This window comes from Pimephales promelas, chromosome 2, assembly GCF_988280905.1.
Source record: "Pimephales promelas chromosome 2, fPimPro1.hap1.1, whole genome shotgun sequence".
In the NCBI taxonomy this organism is placed as follows: Eukaryota; Metazoa; Chordata; class Actinopteri; order Cypriniformes; family Leuciscidae; genus Pimephales; species Pimephales promelas.
In genome coordinates, this window is record NC_142770.1 from 45,632,809 (window position 1) to 45,652,082 (window position 19,274).

The following is a 19,274-nucleotide window of genomic DNA, read 5'->3' on the forward strand; positions in this document are numbered from 1 at the left end:
CTCAGACAACAATATAATAACATTTAAAAAGCCAGTTCATGACCCCTTTAAGATAATCCATGCGATCAGAAGTACCGTGACTACTGTAGAGTTACTATCCTCGCTTATGAACTCAGTCAGACGGCGGGAGTGGAAGGGGATCGAGCGGGATTCTTTATTGCTGCCGATATTCAGTCTCTTTTTAATGATAGGTCTTACGCATCTGTCAATCATCCCCGCTTGCTATTTGGGGAATGAACCGAGCGCTATGATTGGTCGAACTCTTCTTCTTTTGCTGTTGCTTGATTTGAGGACTGCGCGTGCACAGAGGCGTCACCAGGTTATTGCGTAGTTTAGAGTGACAAATCGTACCAAAGTACTTTGAGGTCAAATTGCGAAACAGGTTGTTAGATCTGCAGTAGAGCTGCACGATTCATCTTTAAAATACTGTGATCTCCATTCAAACACACACACGATCTTCTTCCAGTTCCTCTGTCTATTAAACCTTTGACCAAATCATATCGCAACATTTTAAATCTGTGTTGGCGCTGCCGCTGACCCAGAGAGAGTTGTCATGAAACAGCTTCACAAAAGGTCTTTTAAACCTCATAATAGTATCAATATTTCTGTGATACAATAGTTCAAATTATCATGGAAGTACTGGGATAAAAGTTTAAAGCTCAAATATAAACACTGATGTCTACGGTAGCGATCACAATAGAGTAAATCAGCTTTCAATAGAAACTTGGCGCTTAAAACAACACATTTATCGATTACATTGTTTCTCCACTAGGTGGCGACAAGTGACTTAAAAATGTATTTGTTATTGAATTATTTATTCAAGAGAATGTAGACCTGTATGATGATCCTGAAATAAAACTCAGAAAGATGTGATGAATTGTTTTTGTAAATATGACTCATCTAACACATCATGTAGGGGAGAGCGGGGCACAACCTAACGCGTTTTGATTTTGGCTCAATTAATTAAAAAATAATTAGGTTAGATTAATATTTTTTTACACAAGCAACATACACATCTCTGCTACAAATGAACACTTAAAGTTTTTTTCTAGGACCTACCATTTTCGTACAGTTGCACTGAAAGTGTCAGAAGTGCAAATGTTACAACTTACCCCATATGCGGGGTTAATTCTAACAGACAGAGGGGTTAGTTGTAACACTTGTGTGTAACACACATAATTCAGTACAATTTTATTTGAATAGTTTGATATTGTTTGTGCATCTGTATAGACAGATATTCATACATCCATCCCGCACCCAATCATCCTTCTATTATGGATCAATATCATGGATAGAGACATAGAAAGGGGCTGCACAGTTTTGCGAAAAATAATAATAAAAAAATTATAAAATATTGTAATTGCAATTAAATTGGATTTGTGTGTGGCAGCTGCATGTACAATTATTATTATTATTAATAATAATAATATCAGTCATAATAATACAAATGAGCTTAAAATAAAAATTTAAAGGGTTTATTGCATTAAAAACAGGCCATATTTTTATCATTTTTATCAAGTTATCATTCATAGTACACTAAATTTTAAACATTTTAAATTCCAACATTGTTTGTGAACGTCCAACAAAGTTAAATGTATACTCAAACCTGAAAAGTTGTGTGTCTCCCTGTTTTCATTTGATTATCATTGTACACTTGGCGACTTAGTTGTAACACTGTGTTACAACTAACCCCGCTGTGTGTATTACATATTTTAACTCTAGCTAACAGTTGCTAGGAATTGCTGACATGTTTCAAAACGGTGCTATGTTTGAGCCAACAAAACAGTGATTAAGGCAATATAAAGTTAGATTCAGAAACATATACACCTAACACAGAAACCGAAAAAAATCTATGATGAAAAAATGTACTTGCATGGTGTCAAAACACTCTTTGTCCAGTATCTTCACGAAATATTAGCAAAACTTTCCGCAAATTCGCGGGACACCGTCTTCTGGCAGCGAGAGAAAAAGATCAGAAAGACATCCTGCTTGATCCTGACGAACTATGTAAAATTTCCGTGTTACATTTAACCCCGCGTTAGGTTGTGCCCTGCGCTCCCCTAAAGTCTGTATGAGTGTATGATTGAACTTTTCCCCATAGTCTAGTGTTAAACACAAATCACAATACATTTCAATATCGAATCGCAATATTGTAGAATCGCAGCAGTATTGAATCTGGAGATAGACGCATTGTCCCAGCCTTATTGTGTGTGTGTGTGTGTGTGTAATGTATTTGTTAATATTTTAAAGAACTCTTAATATTGATGTAATTAATGTCCAATAAAGGTTGTATTAAAGCACTTAATGACATTCTCTGATTTTCAGTGACCTCATTTATTCACTCAGAGTCTTTATGGTAGAGATGATCTTACCCCAGTGTCTCCAGTTTACAGTGAGGATTCGCCAGTAGATCAGAAAGCTGCTTCACTCCTGAGTCTCCTATTTTATTCCCAGACAGATTCAGATATCTCAGGTGTGAGGGGTTTGATCTCAGAGCTGAAGCCAGAGCAACACAACCTTCATCTGTGACTCCACACTTACCCAACCTGTAGAGAACAATGACACACATTAAGCCTATATCCAGAGATAAACACAACACTTAAACTATAAATAACATAGGCAAGGAAAGTTTATTTCTATAGCACATTTCACACACTATGGCAATTCAAAGTGCTTTCCATAGAGAGGAAATAATCACAACATAAATGCAAGGAAAATTCAAACAGTAATTCAAAAGCTTTACATAGAAAAGGAATTATAATAGTCACACTATAGCTATTAAAAAAATCATTATTTCTATGGAAAATCCCCATAAAACATGGAAACCCAACAATGTGTTTGAGCGTGTGCCTGTGTGTGTGTGATTAAGTGTGTGTGAGTGTGGCGGCTTGGTTCAGTGGTGTCTGCAGCGGGAGAGCGAGTGAGGAGCCGAGCGGGAAGTAAGTGGGTCAAGCTCAAACGATGAACACCTGTCTGTGATTTCAGTGATTGGCGGAGGAGAGCGCATTTAAGCGGGCCAGGTGGACAGTGCTGTGAGAGAGATCCTGGAGCTTGAGTGGCTGTGTGCGGAGCTGTGTACGAACAATCCGAATCGGTCCGTGACCGTGTCTGAGGAAGCTGTGAACAGCGGGACGAGTTTGATGTCTGAGACGGAGAAAGCTGTATGCAGCGGGAAGAGTTTGATCTACAGTGTTTGATTGATTTTGTGTTTGATGTTAAGAGCGCTGAGGTGCCGTGGACTGAGTTATTGAAATAAAGCACACAAGCTCCAGTATTCGCTGACCCGTTGTCTTCTTCCATCACCCACACTGAACCAAGATTCACTTCATCACAGTGAGATTAAGTGTGTGTGTGTTTACTGTATTTGTAAACATTTTTAAAGAATGTGTGTGTGTGTGTTAGGACTGGGAAAAAAAAATCGATTCACATAACTATCACAATTTTCTGGTTCACAATTTTAAAATATTTTTTGTATTTATTCCAGAATTGATATTGATTCAAATTAAATTACTTTATACCATGGTCTGGGTGAATACTTGATTCTGATTGGCTGCAGGGTGTCCGTTAAAAAGTGATAGCGGACACCTAGTAAAGTAGTTCTGGTGAAACTGCCTGTTTACCATTCGAAATTTATAAATAAATGCGCTGCCTACAACAGCTGTGAGTAACCATAGCAACAGGCAGTCACATGCTCTATCAAAACAAACATCTAACGTTAGATATTATAGCCTAATACAACAATGAGCGACTTCGTGCTATTTCTTTTAACATTTATGGAGAATATGACAACTTTGACGACTGGTATGCTGCCGAAGAAAGAAAAAAATTTAAATAAAACGGAGAAATGACACAAAGAGTTAACACCGGGAGAATTTAATCAAATAGAAGACGAAAAAGATGAGATCAACACTAAAAAAAAAATACAAAATGGGCAGTAAATACACTCTTTATTGTTCAAAAAGAAATGGACTCCAGCTTTGAAAATGACACCGCTGCTGCTCTGAATGAGACCCTGCGGGAGTTTTACGCAGCGGTCCAGACAACCAAGGCAGGAGGAGAGTACAGCGTTTCAAGCCTATAAGGAGCCTGAGAGCCGGTATCAACCGCCATATAATTATTATGTGTAATAAAAAAAATAACTATGCCTACCTTTGTGTTTCATGAAAAAAAATAATGCGTTTTGAACCTGAAGGGTTCTACAAGCTGAGCGGACTATAAATATCTCCGGTTGCTAAATAAACCGTCAGGCAAGTTATTATGTGTAAAAACTAGATTTAGCCTAATTAAAATATAAACTAATATTTCAAAAATGTTTTATTTGGCAAGTGACCATGGTCGTCGGGCATTAACCCTTACTTATTTTTGTCGTTGCTTACAGACGAGGTTGACAGAAGTTCGCCACTCTTGCTCCAACAGAGGATTAACTTTTCGTTATCTATCTGTGTTGGCGCTGCTGCTGACCCAGAGAGAGTTGTCATGAAACAGATTCACGAAAGGTCTTTTAAACAGGGCCGGATTACGAGTTCAGAGGCCCCTGGGCACAATGTCTTGTAGGCCCCCTCTTAAGCAGGCCAAATGTATATTTTGTCCAAGGACATTTTAATATGGCATTTCTACATACAGTTCTACTGACTTAAAATTAACTTTGTTGTACTATACTGGAGTAAAGTTAATAAATGGTTGTTCTTTATATGAATTTGTAAAACTATGTTGGGTCGACCCTTAATATAGCATTTACAGTTTTACTGATTTACTGTTCGTCTAGAGGGGTTCGGGGGCATGCTCCCCCGCAAGAAAATTTTGTAGATTTTAAGGTTAAATGCATCAATCTCGTGCTCTTTGAGAGATCAACATTAAGAGCTTCAACCCATGAACTGCTCGTTAAACAAAGATAAAGCATTGATTTGTACCAGGACAATAAAGACGGCTCAAACATCTTTTTAGTTATGAGAGTCTCAGTCTACATTACATTATCAATGGTGTTTTAGGATGCCAAACAATTATTATAATAATGTAATAATGATTTATATAATTATTACTATGACATAAAATCCATATAGCCTATAAATGTACTATATGAAGGAAAATGAATATTTCAAACTATATTTTAGTCTAAATTTGTCACGACAAATGATGGCCAGGAAGCAATGTGCAAGTAACTCAGTTTATTAATATAAATGACTGGTCAGACAAGGGTGGACACAGGGTGCAGCGCAGGGACGTCGATGATCAACAGAGTGGTGATGAGAGGTGAGAATGACGAGGTAGAAGACTTGAGTAGGACCAGACACGGAGACGAGAACACGAACGGAATCAGGAACGAACCAAGGCACAAGGAAGAGACGTCAACCGGGACACAGGAACTCACAACAAGAACATCAAACAACGATCTGACAAAGAGAAGACAAAACAGTGAGTATATATAGACCAGCAAACGAGCTGCAGCTGGTGACCGTAATGAAACCAGCTGCGCGCTGATCAGCGCTGATAGATCAGCCGTGCCCTCTACTCACACACCCACACACGTATAACAACAAAGACACGAGACACGAAGAACACAATGAATTCGTGAAACGTGACAGTACCCCCCCTCCTAGGAACGCCTCCTGGCGTCCCCAGACTCTCTTACCTGTTGATTGTAATCATCAATAAGAGAGTGATCCAGAATGTCTCTAGCAGGTACCCAACTTCTCTCCTCCGGACCGTAACCTTCCCAGTCCACCAAGTACTGGAATCCGCGTCCCCTCCGTCTGGAGTCCAGAATACGATTGACCGAATAGGATGGTTCCCCATCTACGAGTCGCGGCGGTGGGGGAACCGGGGCTGGCGGATTAATGCGAGAATAAAACACGGGCTTGACTTTGGATACATGGAACACGGGATGAATTCTCCTGTACGCCAGAGGAAGTTTGAGGCGGACTGCCACCGGACTAACGATCTTGGTGACAGCAAACGGGCCAATAAATTTAGGAGCAAGTTTATTCGAGACGGATCGGAGAGGAATGATCTTGGTTGAAAGCCACACTTTGGAACCGACGACGTATACGGGAGGCTTCCGCCGGTGGCGATCGGCTTTGGCCTTGGTGCGTGCCCCCACTTGGAGTAGTCTCGCGGGCTCTAGTCCAAGTGCGGTGACACCTCTGGATGAAGGCATGAGCGGAGGGGACCGCGACTTCGGATTCCAGACTAGGAAAAATTGGTGGCTGGTAACCTACACTACACTCAAACGGAGATAGGCCCGTAGATGACACCGGTAACGTATTGTGGGCGTACTCCACCATTGACAGTTGCTGGCTCCATGAGGAAGGATTCTTGGAAACCAAACATCGCAACGTTCTTTCCAAATCTTGGTTGGCTCTCTCAGTTTGACCATTGCTCTGGGGATGAAACCCTGAGGACAGACTAACAGTCGCCCCCAGTAATCTACAAAACTCTCTCCAAAATTTGGACACAAATTGGGGTCCTCTGTCGGAAACCACGTCTATCGGGAGGCCATGTAAGCGAAAGACGTGGTCTACAACGGTCAACGCTGTCTCCTTGGCTGAGGGTAATTTGGGCAAGGGAATAAAATGGGCCGCCTTCGAGAACCGGTCCACCACGGTCAAAACTACCGTGTGCCCCTGAGAGGGTGGGAGGGCGGTAATGAAATCTAGCGCAATATGGGACCAGGGTCTTGAAGGGACCGGCAGCGGTTGAAGTAACCCATCAGGGGGCCGATTGGAAGTCTTACCAGTGGCACAAACTGAGCAAGCCAAAACAAAATTGTGAATGTCGCGAGCCATAAGTGGCCACCAGAATCGTTGCTTCACTAAAAATCTAGTACGACTGACTCCTGGATGACAAGCTACATTGGAACAATGCCCCCACTGGACGACGTCGGACCGTAGTCCCTCCGGCACAAATAAGCGGTTCGTTGGACACCCGGGCGGAGGCGTTACCCCTTCTAAGGCCGTCATGACCTTCGACTCGAGCTCCCATGTGAGTGTGGAGACAAATAGATTCTCGGGTAAAATGCACTCGGGAGTAGACGGGCGTTCGGAAGGATCAAAAATGCGCGATAAAGAATCGGGTTTTATATTTTTGGAACCCGGGCGGAACGAGAGAGAAAAATCAAAACGACCGAAAAAAAGTGCCCACCGAGCCTGCCTGGAGTTCAATCTTTTAGCAGTTTGAATATATTCCAGATTCTTGTGATCAGTCCAGACAATAAAAGGTACCCCCGACCCTTCCAGCCAGTGACGCCATTCCTCCAATGCAAGCTTGACGGCCAACAACTCTCTGTTACCAATGTCATAGTTACGTTCAGCAGGAGATAAACGATGAGACAAAAACGCGCACGGGTGCATCCTATCGTCTAAGGGAGAACGCTGGGATAGTACTGCACCTACCCCCACCTCTGACGCATCGACCTCCACCACGAACTGCCGTGAAGAATCAGGGGTAACAAGGATTGGGGCTGAAACAAAACGGCCTTTGAGTTTGGCAAACGCAGTCTGGGCTGCGTCTGACCACCTGAACGGAGCTCGGGGGGAGGTCAAGGCGGTCAGAGGCGCGGCTAGTTGGCTGAAATTGCGAATGAACCGCCGGTAGAACTTAGCGAACCCCAGAAACCTCTGTAGGGCCTTACAGGAATCTGGACTTGGCCACTCCACCACAGCCTTAACCCTCTCAGGATCCATACGCACTCCCTCAGCCGAGACGATGAACCCTAAAAAAGGGACAGACTGTGCATGAAAAGCGCATTTCTCCGCCTTGACAAAAAGCCCATTCTCTAGCAGCCTCTGAAGCACTCGTCTGACATGCTGCACATGTTCCTGGAGAGAAGAAGAAAATATCAATATGTCATCCAGGTAAACATATATGAACTGATCGACCATATCTCGCAGCACATCATTGACCAGTGCCTGAAAAACCGCCGGGGAGTTGGACAAACCGAAAGGCATGACCAAATATTCAAAGTGCCCCCTAGGGGTGTTAAAGGCGGTTTTCCATTCATCCCCCTTCCTGATGCGGACCAAATGATAAGCATTACGTAAGTCCAATTTTGTGAAGACCGACGCTCCCTGCAACCTCTCGAAGGCTGAAGACATCAACGGCAAAGGGTAAGTATTCTTTACCGTTATGTTGTTCAACCCTCGGTAATCAATACAAGGTCGCAGAGATCCGTCTTTCTTCCCCACAAAAAAGAACCCCGTCCCCGCTGGAGAAGAAGAAGGGCGGATGAATCCGGCTGCCAGAGAATCAGAAATATATTTCTCCATAGCCTCCCTTTCCGGAACCGAAAGAGAATATAACTTGCCCTTAGGCGGAGACTTACCTGGCAATAAGTCTATAGCACAGTCATAGGGACGATGCGGAGGAAGAGAAGCAGCACGAGACTTACTGAACACTTCCTTCAAGTCTTGGTACTCTGCGGGCACGTTTGACAACTCCACTGTCTCCTCCTGCAACATAGGAACAGAAACAGACGCACAGGCAGACACAAGACAAGACTGATGACATTGATTGCTCCAGGACACGACAGTGCACTGCTGCCAGTCCACACGGGGGTTGTGCTGAATGAGCCACGGATGTCCGAGAACGACGGGTGCTAGAGGTGAGTCCATAATATAGAATGACAGTCTTTCAGTATGATTTCCAGAAGTGATGAGATGGTTTCCGTGGTGAATTCGATAGTGGGGAGCTCCTGACCGTTGAGTGCATTAACTGAAATCTTGTGTGAGAGGGGTTTGATGGGAACATGAAACTTAAGTGCAAACGAATAGTCCATAAAATTACCTTCGGCTCCCGAGTCCAACAGTGCCCGACAGTCCTGGGTGTGTGTTGACCATCTAAGTCTTACCGGGAGGAGCGTAGATGTTGATGAGGTCTTCGGAGCGGAGATCCCACCCGATAGTAGCCTCATAGTTACTATCGGGCTTGGCCTTTTACCGGGCAGCTGTAAGCATGATGACCAGTCCCTCCACAGTAAAGGCATAGTCCATGGGACCTCCGCCTTTCCTTCTCCTCCCGGGAAAGCCGAGCTCGCCCTACCTGCATGGGCTCATGATCGTAAGTAGCGCTGACCGCATCCGCTCCGCTGTACCGCTGACTCTCGGAACCACTGGCCAACCGGCTGGGCAGACTTCTTCTCTCCGCTCTGGTCACACGAGCATCCACCTTTAAGGCCAGATCAATGAGTCCATTAAGAGATGTGGGTAGCTCCAGTGTATAAATCTCTCTCTGGATGCGGTCAGCCAGCCCATGCAGGAACATGTCCCACTGCGCCTCTTCGTTCCATTTACACTCAGCCGCTAAAGTTCTGAATTCGATGGAAAAATCTGATACAGACTTATCTCCTTGACGTAGATCCGCAAGAATTCTAGCTGCCTCTCTCCCGGCCACCGCCCGATCGAAGACTCGCTTCATCTCGTCGGCGAGTGTCTGGAACGAAGCACAGCATGGGTCTTGGTTTTCCCACACCGCCGTCCCCCATAGTGCCGCCTTCCCAGACAATAGCGTCAAAACAAACGCCACTTTAGATTGTTCAGTACTGAAGGGTCTGGGTTGAAGTGCAAAGTGCATTGAACACCGAGTGAGGAACGCTCTGCAGAAACTGGGCTCACCAGCATATAGCTCAGGCACCGGTAGACGAGGCTCCGTCTGGGAATGGTTAACTGATGGTATGAGGGGAACAGGCGGCGTGGGGGGCACAGTGGGCACACGCAAAAGCTGGATCTTCTGGGTGAGCTCGGACACCTGCGCTACTAGAGCTTGGACAGCTCTCTCTGTGTCATTGATGTTTTTCTCACAGGAATCCATCCTCTGTATGCTGCTGTCGACGAAATCCTGAAGAGACGCTGGCGATCCACCTGCTGCTTCCATAATGGTCAGATCGTTCTGTCACGACAAATGATGGCCAGGAAGCAATGTGCAAGTAACTCAGTTTATTAATATAAATGACTGGTCAGACAAGGGTGGACACAGGGTGCAGCGCAGGGACGTCGATGATCAACAGAGTGGTGATGAGAGGTGAGAATGACGAGGTAGAAGACTTGAGTAGGACCAGACACGGAGACGAGAACACGAACGGAATCAGGAACGAACCAAGGCACAAGGAAGAGACGTCAACCGGGACACAGGAACTCACAACAAGAACATCAAACAACGATCTGACAAAGAGAAGACAAAACAGTGAGTATATATAGACCAGCAAACGAGCTGCAGCTGGTGACCGCAATGAAACCAGCTGCGCGCTGATCAGCGCTGATAGATCAGCCGCGCCCTCTACTCACACACACACACACGTATAACAACAAAGACACGAGACACGAAGAACACAATGAATTCGTGAAACGTGACAAAATTACACTAATATAGGCAAATTAAAATACTTTTGTCCTTATTTCTTCACTTGCAAGAAATAAACCCTTGAAATAGTATTTAGGAGAAAACACCAGATGACCATGATGATCGCATCAGCAAAGTGCACACTTTTCTTTAATTCACCCAGCACGGATGCCTATTCTTAAAGTCTTGTGCTGTTTTATAACGGCAAAAAGCCATATCATGGTCTCGATATTAGTTCATTGGCAAAACATAACGCTAAAGACCTTTATGTTAGGTTATACATTTTACATCTTCTCATATGTGTTGGGAAAAGGGAGAAGAGACTTCGGCAAAAGGCGGATTCAAACTTGGGTCGAGCGCATCAAAAGTTGATTCACGCGCTTTGCGTAAAAGTTTAAAGCTCAAATATAAACACTGATGTCTACGGTAGCGAACACAATAGAGTAAATAGAGCTTTTAATAGAAACTTGGCTCTTAAAACAACACATTTATCGATTACATTGTTTCTCCACTAGGAGGCGACAAGTGACTTAAAAATGTATTTGTTATTGAATTATTTATTCAAGAGAATGTACAACTGTATGATGCTCCTGAAATAAAACTCAGAAAGATGTGATGAATTGTTTTTGTAAATATGACTCATCTTACACGTCATGTACAGTCTGTATAAGTGTATGATTGAACTTTTCCCCATAGTCTAGTGTTAAAAACAAAATCACACTACATTTCAATATCGAATTGCAATATTGTAGAATCGCAACGTATCGGCACCAAAGTATCGAATCTGGAGATAGATGCATTGTCCCATCCCTAGTAGTGTAATGTAGACAGACACTAAGGTTTGAATTTTTCTTTGTTTAATTTGCACCCTGAATATGGGTTGGAGCTTTTAATTTTGAACTCTCAAAGTGCACCAGACTGCTGAATTTAACCTTTAAAGAACACAAAATTTTCTTACAGGGGAGCATTCCCCCCAACCTCCCTAGAGAAACAGAGGTCCACTTCTGACACTGGGTAGTTGCACCCCTGAGTAACTCAGTAGTCTATGTATTTGAATAATGTTTAAATGTAGTCATATTTGTGAATTTAATTATGTAGCTAATTTTCATTATGTAGGTAATTTTCATTTTCTCACGAGTGCCGTCAGGGTTACTCTCTGGCCCTGTCCCAAATGGCACACTCCGAACTTGTGGACTTCCTCAGAGTCCACACTTCGGTGACGTCATGTAGTGCAGACCTATAGGGCCCTTAGCGCGAGTCCGCGAGGGTGCATTGAGAGGTATTTTTGGGACAGACTCGATCGTCACGCCAGAAACAGGAACTCACGCCTGTGAAAGCCTTATCCCTCTCCATACGGAGCTGAATAAACTTAAAGATCATCTCATCAGTCCCTTTATTAGAAATATATAATAATTATTTTTTAATGATATAAACAAATATCATTAAAAAAAATTCCAGTCATCGAAAACAGGATTTATTTTATTTTCCCAAATCTTATCCATGTGAACTAAACAGCCTGCTTTTACAGTTCTATAATTGTATATAATATATAATTTATAATGTTTAAGTAAGAACTGTTGTAATGTTTTAGCAGTGATGCTTGTTCTCAGTGTTACTTACTCAGCGCGTCTAGTTGCTGAAACCACAGGCATCAGCTTCTGAAGAACTTCATCTGCAGTGTTTTGTGGGACACTAATAGAAAATAACAAATAAACAATTATTAACGCTAACAATAATAAATCATATCATAAGTAAATAATACATTATACCTTTTTTAACTAAACACAGCTTTATAAAGGACGTGTGTTAAAGTTGTTTAGTGTCTATAACTGTAGAAGTCTCGTATTCAGCAACACAGATTTGTTTTCTCTTTTTCTTGTCAATGTCGTTTGTCAAGGTCTATTAGTCTACATTTACACTACAACACTATTCAACATATCAGATTTTGTTGAGTCAAATGTGTATATTTTCATGAATCAAGAAGTATTTTGTGTTAAATAAGTTGTTTTTGAAATGAGAAGTAATAATGATAAAGTCACATTAGCTGGGGAAGCAGCACTGGCGCGCACACACACACACACACACACACACACACTCACACACACACACCTCATTCATCTTCGTCTTGTACACACAACACACACACACCTCATTCATCTTCGTCTTGTTCACACACACACACACACACACCTCATTCATCTTCGTCTTGTTCACACACACACACACACACACACACACACCTCATTCATCTTCGTCTTGTGCACACACACACGCACACACACACACACACACACACACCTCATTCATCTTTGTCTTGTTCACACACACACACACACACACCTCATTCATCTTCGTCTTGTGCACACACACACACACACACACACACACGCACACACGCACACACACACACACACACACGAGATGCTGATCGACATTCACCCTTTACTCCACTCTTCCTTCCAGATCCATTTCCTGGTCATTTCATACACTTAGACTGCACTGTCTCGTCGTTTTGTCCCTGTTTCATCTGTGTGTGTGTGTGTCCGTCTGTGTCTCCCAGTGTCTTACATTAACACAAAATGATCTGAATTAAAGACACAAAATGAAGTCTGTCTTTAAAAGATCCTTCAAACTGAGACGGCCTTCAGAGGCGCTTGATGACGTGGCAGTCGAGATATGCAGCCTTACTAGGACACAGCCACGGTTTGAGAAACACCCGCAAATTATGGACAATATCCCAGAAATCAGTCTGAGCCTGTGATTTAAACACCTCTGATCTCTGAGTTTCTCTTTCTTCATAATGTTTTAGACTGTAATGATTGCACTCAGTGTTACTTACCCATCAGTACTGTCTCCAATTAAGCTCTTCAGGTCAAACACCTGCAGTGTCTTCTCTGAGGACAACAACACAAACACTAAAGCTGACCACTGAGACGAGGAGAGTTTCACATCACGTAATCCTCCATATGAGCTCGCACGAGGTTGAGCTTCGTTGACTAGAGAAAGATCTCCCAGTTCATTCAGACAGTGAAACAGATTGATGTATTTCTCTGGAGAGGGATTCTCCCTGATCTTCTCTTTAATATAGTCAACTGTTTCCTCATTGTTGTGAGAGATGTTTGCTGTCTGTGTCTTTAGTTCTTGTAAGAGACTCTGATTAGACTCCACTGACAGACCCAGAAGGAAACGAAGGAAAAGGTCCAGATGCCCATTTCTACTGTGTAAAGCCTCATCCACAGCTCTCTGATGGAGATCAGATAGGGACACTTTGCCTCCATTAGTTGGTTTGGTAATCTGGTCAAACACATTGATGTTATTGTTGATAAAGGAGAGATGCACATATAGAGCTGCTAGATGTTCCTGAATGCTCAGATGAACAAAGCAGAAGACTTTCCCCAGACACAAGCCCAACTCCTCTCTGAAGATCTGAGTGCACAATCCTGAGTAAACTGATGCTTCTGCCACATCAATGCCACACTCACTCAGGTCTTCCTCATAGAAGATCAGGTTGCCTTTCACAAGCTGCCGATACGCCAGTTCCCCCAGTTTGACGATCATGTCTTCATCTTTCACTTTCTTCTCATAGTCCTTCTCATGTTTGATGTTGGTCTGAATGAGCAGGAAGTGTGTGTACATTTGAGTGAGAGTCTTGGGAATCTCTCGTCTCTCTGCTTCACTGCACATCTCTTCTAGAACAGTGGCTGAGATCCAGCAGAACACTGGGATGTGGCACATAATAAAGAGGCTCCTTGAGGACTTCAGGTGTGAGATGATCCTGTGGGCCAGACTCTGATCACTGATCCTCTTCCTGAAGTATTCCTGCTTCTGTGTGTCACTGAAGCCTCGTACCTCTGTCACTCGATGGACACACTCAGAGGGGACGAGATCCGCTGCTGCTGGTCTGGAGGTGATCCAGATGAGAGACGAGGGAAGCAGATTCCCCACAATGAGGTTCGTCAGCAGCTCGTCCACTGAGGCTGATTCAGTCACATCACACAACCTCACATCGCTCTGAAAATCCAGAGACAGACGACACTCATCCAGACCATCAAAGATGAACAGCACTTTATACTCATCACTGGATATGGCCATTTCTCTGCTTTCAGGGAAGAAGCGATGAAGAAGATCTGAAAGACTGAGTGTTTTGTCCTTCATCAAGTTGAGCTCTCTGAAAGCCAGTGGAAATATGAGCTGGATGTCCTGATTCTCTTTCCCTTCAGCCCAGTCCAGGATGAGCTTCTGCACAGAGACTGTTTTTCCAATGCCAGCGACTCCCTTTGTCAGCACAGTTCTGATGGGTTTGTCTTGTCCAGGTAAAGGTCTAAAGATGTCACTGCATTTGATCGGTGTGTCCTCTGTTTCTGCTCTCCTGGACTGTGTCTCAATCTGTCTCACCTCATGCTCATTATTGATCTCTCCACTTCCACTCTCTGTGATGTAGAGCTCTGTGTAGATCTCATTCAGGAGTGTTGGCTTTCCCTGCTTTGATATTCCCTCACACACACACTCAAACTTCTGTCTCAGATTTGATCTCAGTGTGTTGAGGACTTCAGCAGCTTTAGAGTCATGGCTGGAAGATTACAATAACACATTATTACACAAGTCAGAGAAGTAAATAACCATGAATTACAAAATTGATTATCTGTATTATGGGACACATCAATAGGTTTCTGAAATATTTCTATCATTAATCATGTGTTTGAGTGATAGAAATGATATACCTGAGATCAGACTGTGTTTCTCCACTCTTAAACACTTGTGGTTTCTCCATAGACCAGTCACTCTTCACAGACACACAGCTGGACTCTGGGTTTGAGCTCTTCTGCTGGACTGAACTGGGTTCAAAACTAAGTAAAATAAAAAAAACATACAGACTTATAAATGTTGTGCACTTTTACTGGAATCTTCTGTCTTTAGGAAAAACCAGGGAGTGTTGTAACACTTTTGCTTTAGCGTCTGTAAGTGTGTTTTGCATATAACTTTGATTATAATTATTTTCAGGAATTAAAGGAGCATTTCACCCATTGCAAGATTAATCTTTATTGAAAGTGGATCATATATGTAGTCGAAATGTAAAATAATTTTTTTAATTTGGTGCCCTCTTGGCCGAGAAAAGACAGAAAATAACCAAGGGAAGCCTATATATGAAAAAACTATATGTCCCACAATCCACAGCTCCGCAAGCCACACCCACTAATCCGGAACAGCGCAAACAGAGAATTCACTCTTCCGTCTACAAGGCTAACATTAGCTGTCACCGGAGTTTGACATTCATTTCACACAAAATGTCTAGTTGGCTGTGGCGAGCAGGACGATCGAGGGCGAGGGATGTAAGAGGACGGCGTGAGGCCGGTGGCGTGAGTTATAACAGAGACTGATAATGAAAGACACCTGTGAGGGGCGCGCCGGTCTTGCGTTTCTCACGGAAAAGCGAAAGCATAAAACGGGGAGCGACGACGGCAGATCGAGAGAGAAACAGGCCTGATTTTATGCTGTGTTTTGTTTCTGTTGTGTGTAACGTTACAGCAGTCGTCAATGAGGAACTTTCGTTTTGTATTTGTTCATTTTACTATTAAAATGTTTAAATGTTCGCCGGTTCCTGCCTCCTTCTTCCCACAACAACAAACCCTGTTAACGTTACCTTGGCAAACTCATTAGTGAATTACTCCTCGTTTGTATTTATTTCTATATGGTGAATTACTGCATGATATAATGGATGTTTAGTCAGGCGAAACTATCACAACACAAACGTCCGTGTGCTCGTCTGATTCAGAGATTTCCTCCAGGAGAAATTGCCATCGTTGAAATTCTCTGCAGCAGAAGGACTGTGTGTCCGTAGGCCGTAGCACGCAGGGAGAGTACAGGCAACAGCAGTCCGCCTCAGCTCGACCCAGTCCGGGCGTCTCGACCCAGTCCGGGCGTCTCGACCGACGGGCAGCCGCCTCCTGTTCCTCCATCAGCCTCAGCTGCTCTAAACTATACTGCAGTTCGTAAAGATAGTCACGAACATCGGATTCGAGCAGCAGAACTTCAAAATCCTCTTCTTCCATATCATGTTTAGTTTCTTCCGTCATTGTCATACTTACTATCTCCACAGCGCTTGTTAGCTTAGCTTCCAAACAAGATGGCGGATATTGATTTCAGTTTCTGCAAGTGAAGTCCCACCCACTGATCTGTAATAGGGTGAGTGGGTCCAACACCCTGGAATAATAATGAGCTAACATATGTAGTTCTAAAGATTTTAATGAAATATGACTTCCTGCTTATCGTGACGCAAAATGAGGATTTCTACGTCATAATAAGCAGGAAGCTAAACACTTAAATCCTTATTTCTCCCATCTCAGGGAAAATAAGGGAATAAACAATGACCCTTCAAAAATATGACTGGGTTTCTAAAGATACAAAGCTTAATGCAAATGGGTGAAGTGACCCTTTAACTAACTGTTTTTTTAAATGTTAAGCCTGATGGTTTTATTCGGCATTAGGAATAAAAAAAACATTGAAAACAACTATAGAATTATAGAATAGATTAAACTCAGGTGAACATCAACCGACTCTTCTGAACGGCCCAATGGAGGACGAAGACTCAGCGACTAAAGAGACCAATGTGTTTCTGAGCTTTAAAGATAAACCAGCTTTACTGTACTCTAATAACGGTATCTTCACTGTGAAACATCACCGTTCTGACCAGACAATGTGAAGCTCTCAACAAATCTGAACCAGCGCTTACTAACATCTGCTCAATTTTACACCGACTCCATTATATAAAGGTAATAATAATAATAATTAAAGCTGCAAGCAGCATTTATCGGTGTTCAGGTCTTTAAGGCATTTAAGCACAAAATCATCAAAAGACATTAAGTTGTATGTAGCAGGCATGATTTATCATGATATACTACATTTCAGCTTGATATTACATAATTAACCATGTTCCAATATGATTTATCATAATTTAACATGTTAAAATATGATTTACTACAGTTTAGTTAACACACTCATTTTCAACTTCAGGATAATAGTCATTTTTTACTAAATGTGGTTGTAAATGTTAAAAGATTGAATTGATAAAGTTATACTATGAATTATAGTTGAGTATTGTGAAAAAAAAAATAATTTAAACAGCAGTGGGCAGTACAACACCACTCATTGACCACCTATAATCCGATCCTCACGGAACTTTGTGGAGGAACTTTGGTTGCTGTAGCGCCACCTATCCACCTATGCACCTATGCAACTCGTAATCTGATAGCTTTGAGATATACAAATCCGAGATATACATCTTGTCCGTCTTGAGCCAGGGATTACAGTGGTGTAAAAACATTGAAGCTAAGTCAAACGGTCTTGGAGTTATGAGCAATTTAGTACTTTTGGTTGCTGTAGCGCCACCTATGGGCCAATCGGGCTCATACTCTGATAGCTTCTCCACAATTTGAGGCCCTACCATCTGACAAAGTTTCAGAGCTCCAGCCATTACGGTTTGGGCTGCACGATGCGTTTTAGGGGATTTTTTTTCCATCTTTAGGACCTTTGCGTAGCTTCTCCTGATCGGAAAGATGTCGCACACTAAAATAGCACAGCACACCTCATTACAGATGAAAAGGTATTTAAATAAAATTGATACTTAAGGTTTAGATCCGTGTTTACTTTCAAACGAACTGCTGACTTGTAAAAATTTGACGTTCGCTGAGATTTACTACCTCCAGGGCCGTATTAAGAGCTCACTGGGCCCCGGGGCTATGAGTTACTGCAGGGCCCCCCCACCACGTTAGGTCACCAACTACATGAGTTAAATGTTATTATACGAGTCATTTTATCCATCTATGATATACTTCACAGTTAAGTTATGTTACTTTTAACACAATTTTTTTTATCATATCAAAATGTATTGTGACTAAAATTTCATAATTATTGTGACCAATTTCAATATCACCAAAAAATAATAGTAGCTTAAGAAAATAATCTCAAGCTTACTGATGACAAGAGTCACAAATTAAAATAGAACAAAGGCACAATAAAATGACTTTAAGCACTGAATAATATTATATTATATAAAGTAATCAAATATACAATAGCCTACATGGTTTTCACTATAAATTCAACATTCATTCTTGTTAATTTTGCAAAAGTAATTCAGTCAAATACAGTAACGTTAAATTACTTTCTTTCTGATGTTTGATTAACATTATTGACACACATGGCGACAGCATTAGCAGCGTCTGTCACTTTCAGCGTCTGTCACTGTGCAAAACCGTCTCAAGTTCACCATGGTCTCAAAACCAGCATTTACAAAATGAATTCTCACCCGCTGCTCACTGTGCCTGAGCAGTTTGAAATAAATGGTATCCAAACCACAAAAACGCGTTTAAATGATAAACTTACATCGATGCGCAGCAAAATTTAAATATTTCTACCGGATATGCAACCCGGTATTATCGCCAGTCCTTTAGGCGAATATAGAGTTTAATCAAACACAAAAAGCAAAATTATACATCCATCAAGTTAATATTCAAACTTACCGAAAGTTTGTGGGGTCGATGATGACGCTGTGTTTTAAGAATAGACTAGAATGAAGTGAAGAGTAAAGGCGATTTATTGATTGATGTATTCTAAGGCGCAGGCAGCCATCATCTATAGGCCTACTTGCAGCAGCAGGTCGATCGTTCACAAGTTAAATATAGAATAAATGTATTTGTCATATCAAATTAAAACCTGACGTTTCAATTTTGCCCTGCTGCCCACGGGGGTTTGATTGACAGGTGGCCTGGCCAATCATAACGCCGAATAAGCAACTTTGTCCGACAACAAAGCTGTCAGTAACGTCGGTGGATATGAACTTGAAAACGGTATTGTTTAAATTACTTAAATGACAATATTTGAAAGTTGAGACTTTGTTTCATATCATCAGTAAGCTGCTTTGAACTCTCTCTCTCGTAATCACTCGGTGT

At 42.3% G+C, this 19,274-nt stretch overlaps 1 protein-coding gene across 1 annotated transcript in view; it reads right to left on the minus strand.

Moving 5' to 3' along the window:
- The window catches only part of LOC120478270 (uncharacterized), a 52,097-nt gene that overhangs the window by 10,861 nt on the left and 21,962 nt on the right, over positions 1–19,274 (minus strand). The window contains exons 4-14 of the mRNA XM_089120184.1: positions 15,051–15,176; positions 13,169–14,899; positions 11,950–12,021; positions 9,953–10,151; positions 9,034–9,879; positions 8,843–8,938; positions 8,318–8,444; positions 7,389–8,200; positions 5,630–6,172; positions 3,084–3,184; positions 2,373–2,546 (exon numbers count right to left, since the gene is read on the minus strand). Coding sequence (XP_088976310.1) covers positions 2,373–2,546; positions 3,084–3,184; positions 5,630–6,172; positions 7,389–8,200; positions 8,318–8,444; positions 8,843–8,938; positions 9,034–9,879; positions 9,953–10,151; positions 11,950–12,021; positions 13,169–14,899; positions 15,051–15,176 — 4,827 coding nt within the window. The remainder of the gene's footprint in view (positions 1–2,372; positions 2,547–3,083; positions 3,185–5,629; positions 6,173–7,388; positions 8,201–8,317; positions 8,445–8,842; positions 8,939–9,033; positions 9,880–9,952; positions 10,152–11,949; positions 12,022–13,168; positions 14,900–15,050; positions 15,177–19,274) is intronic.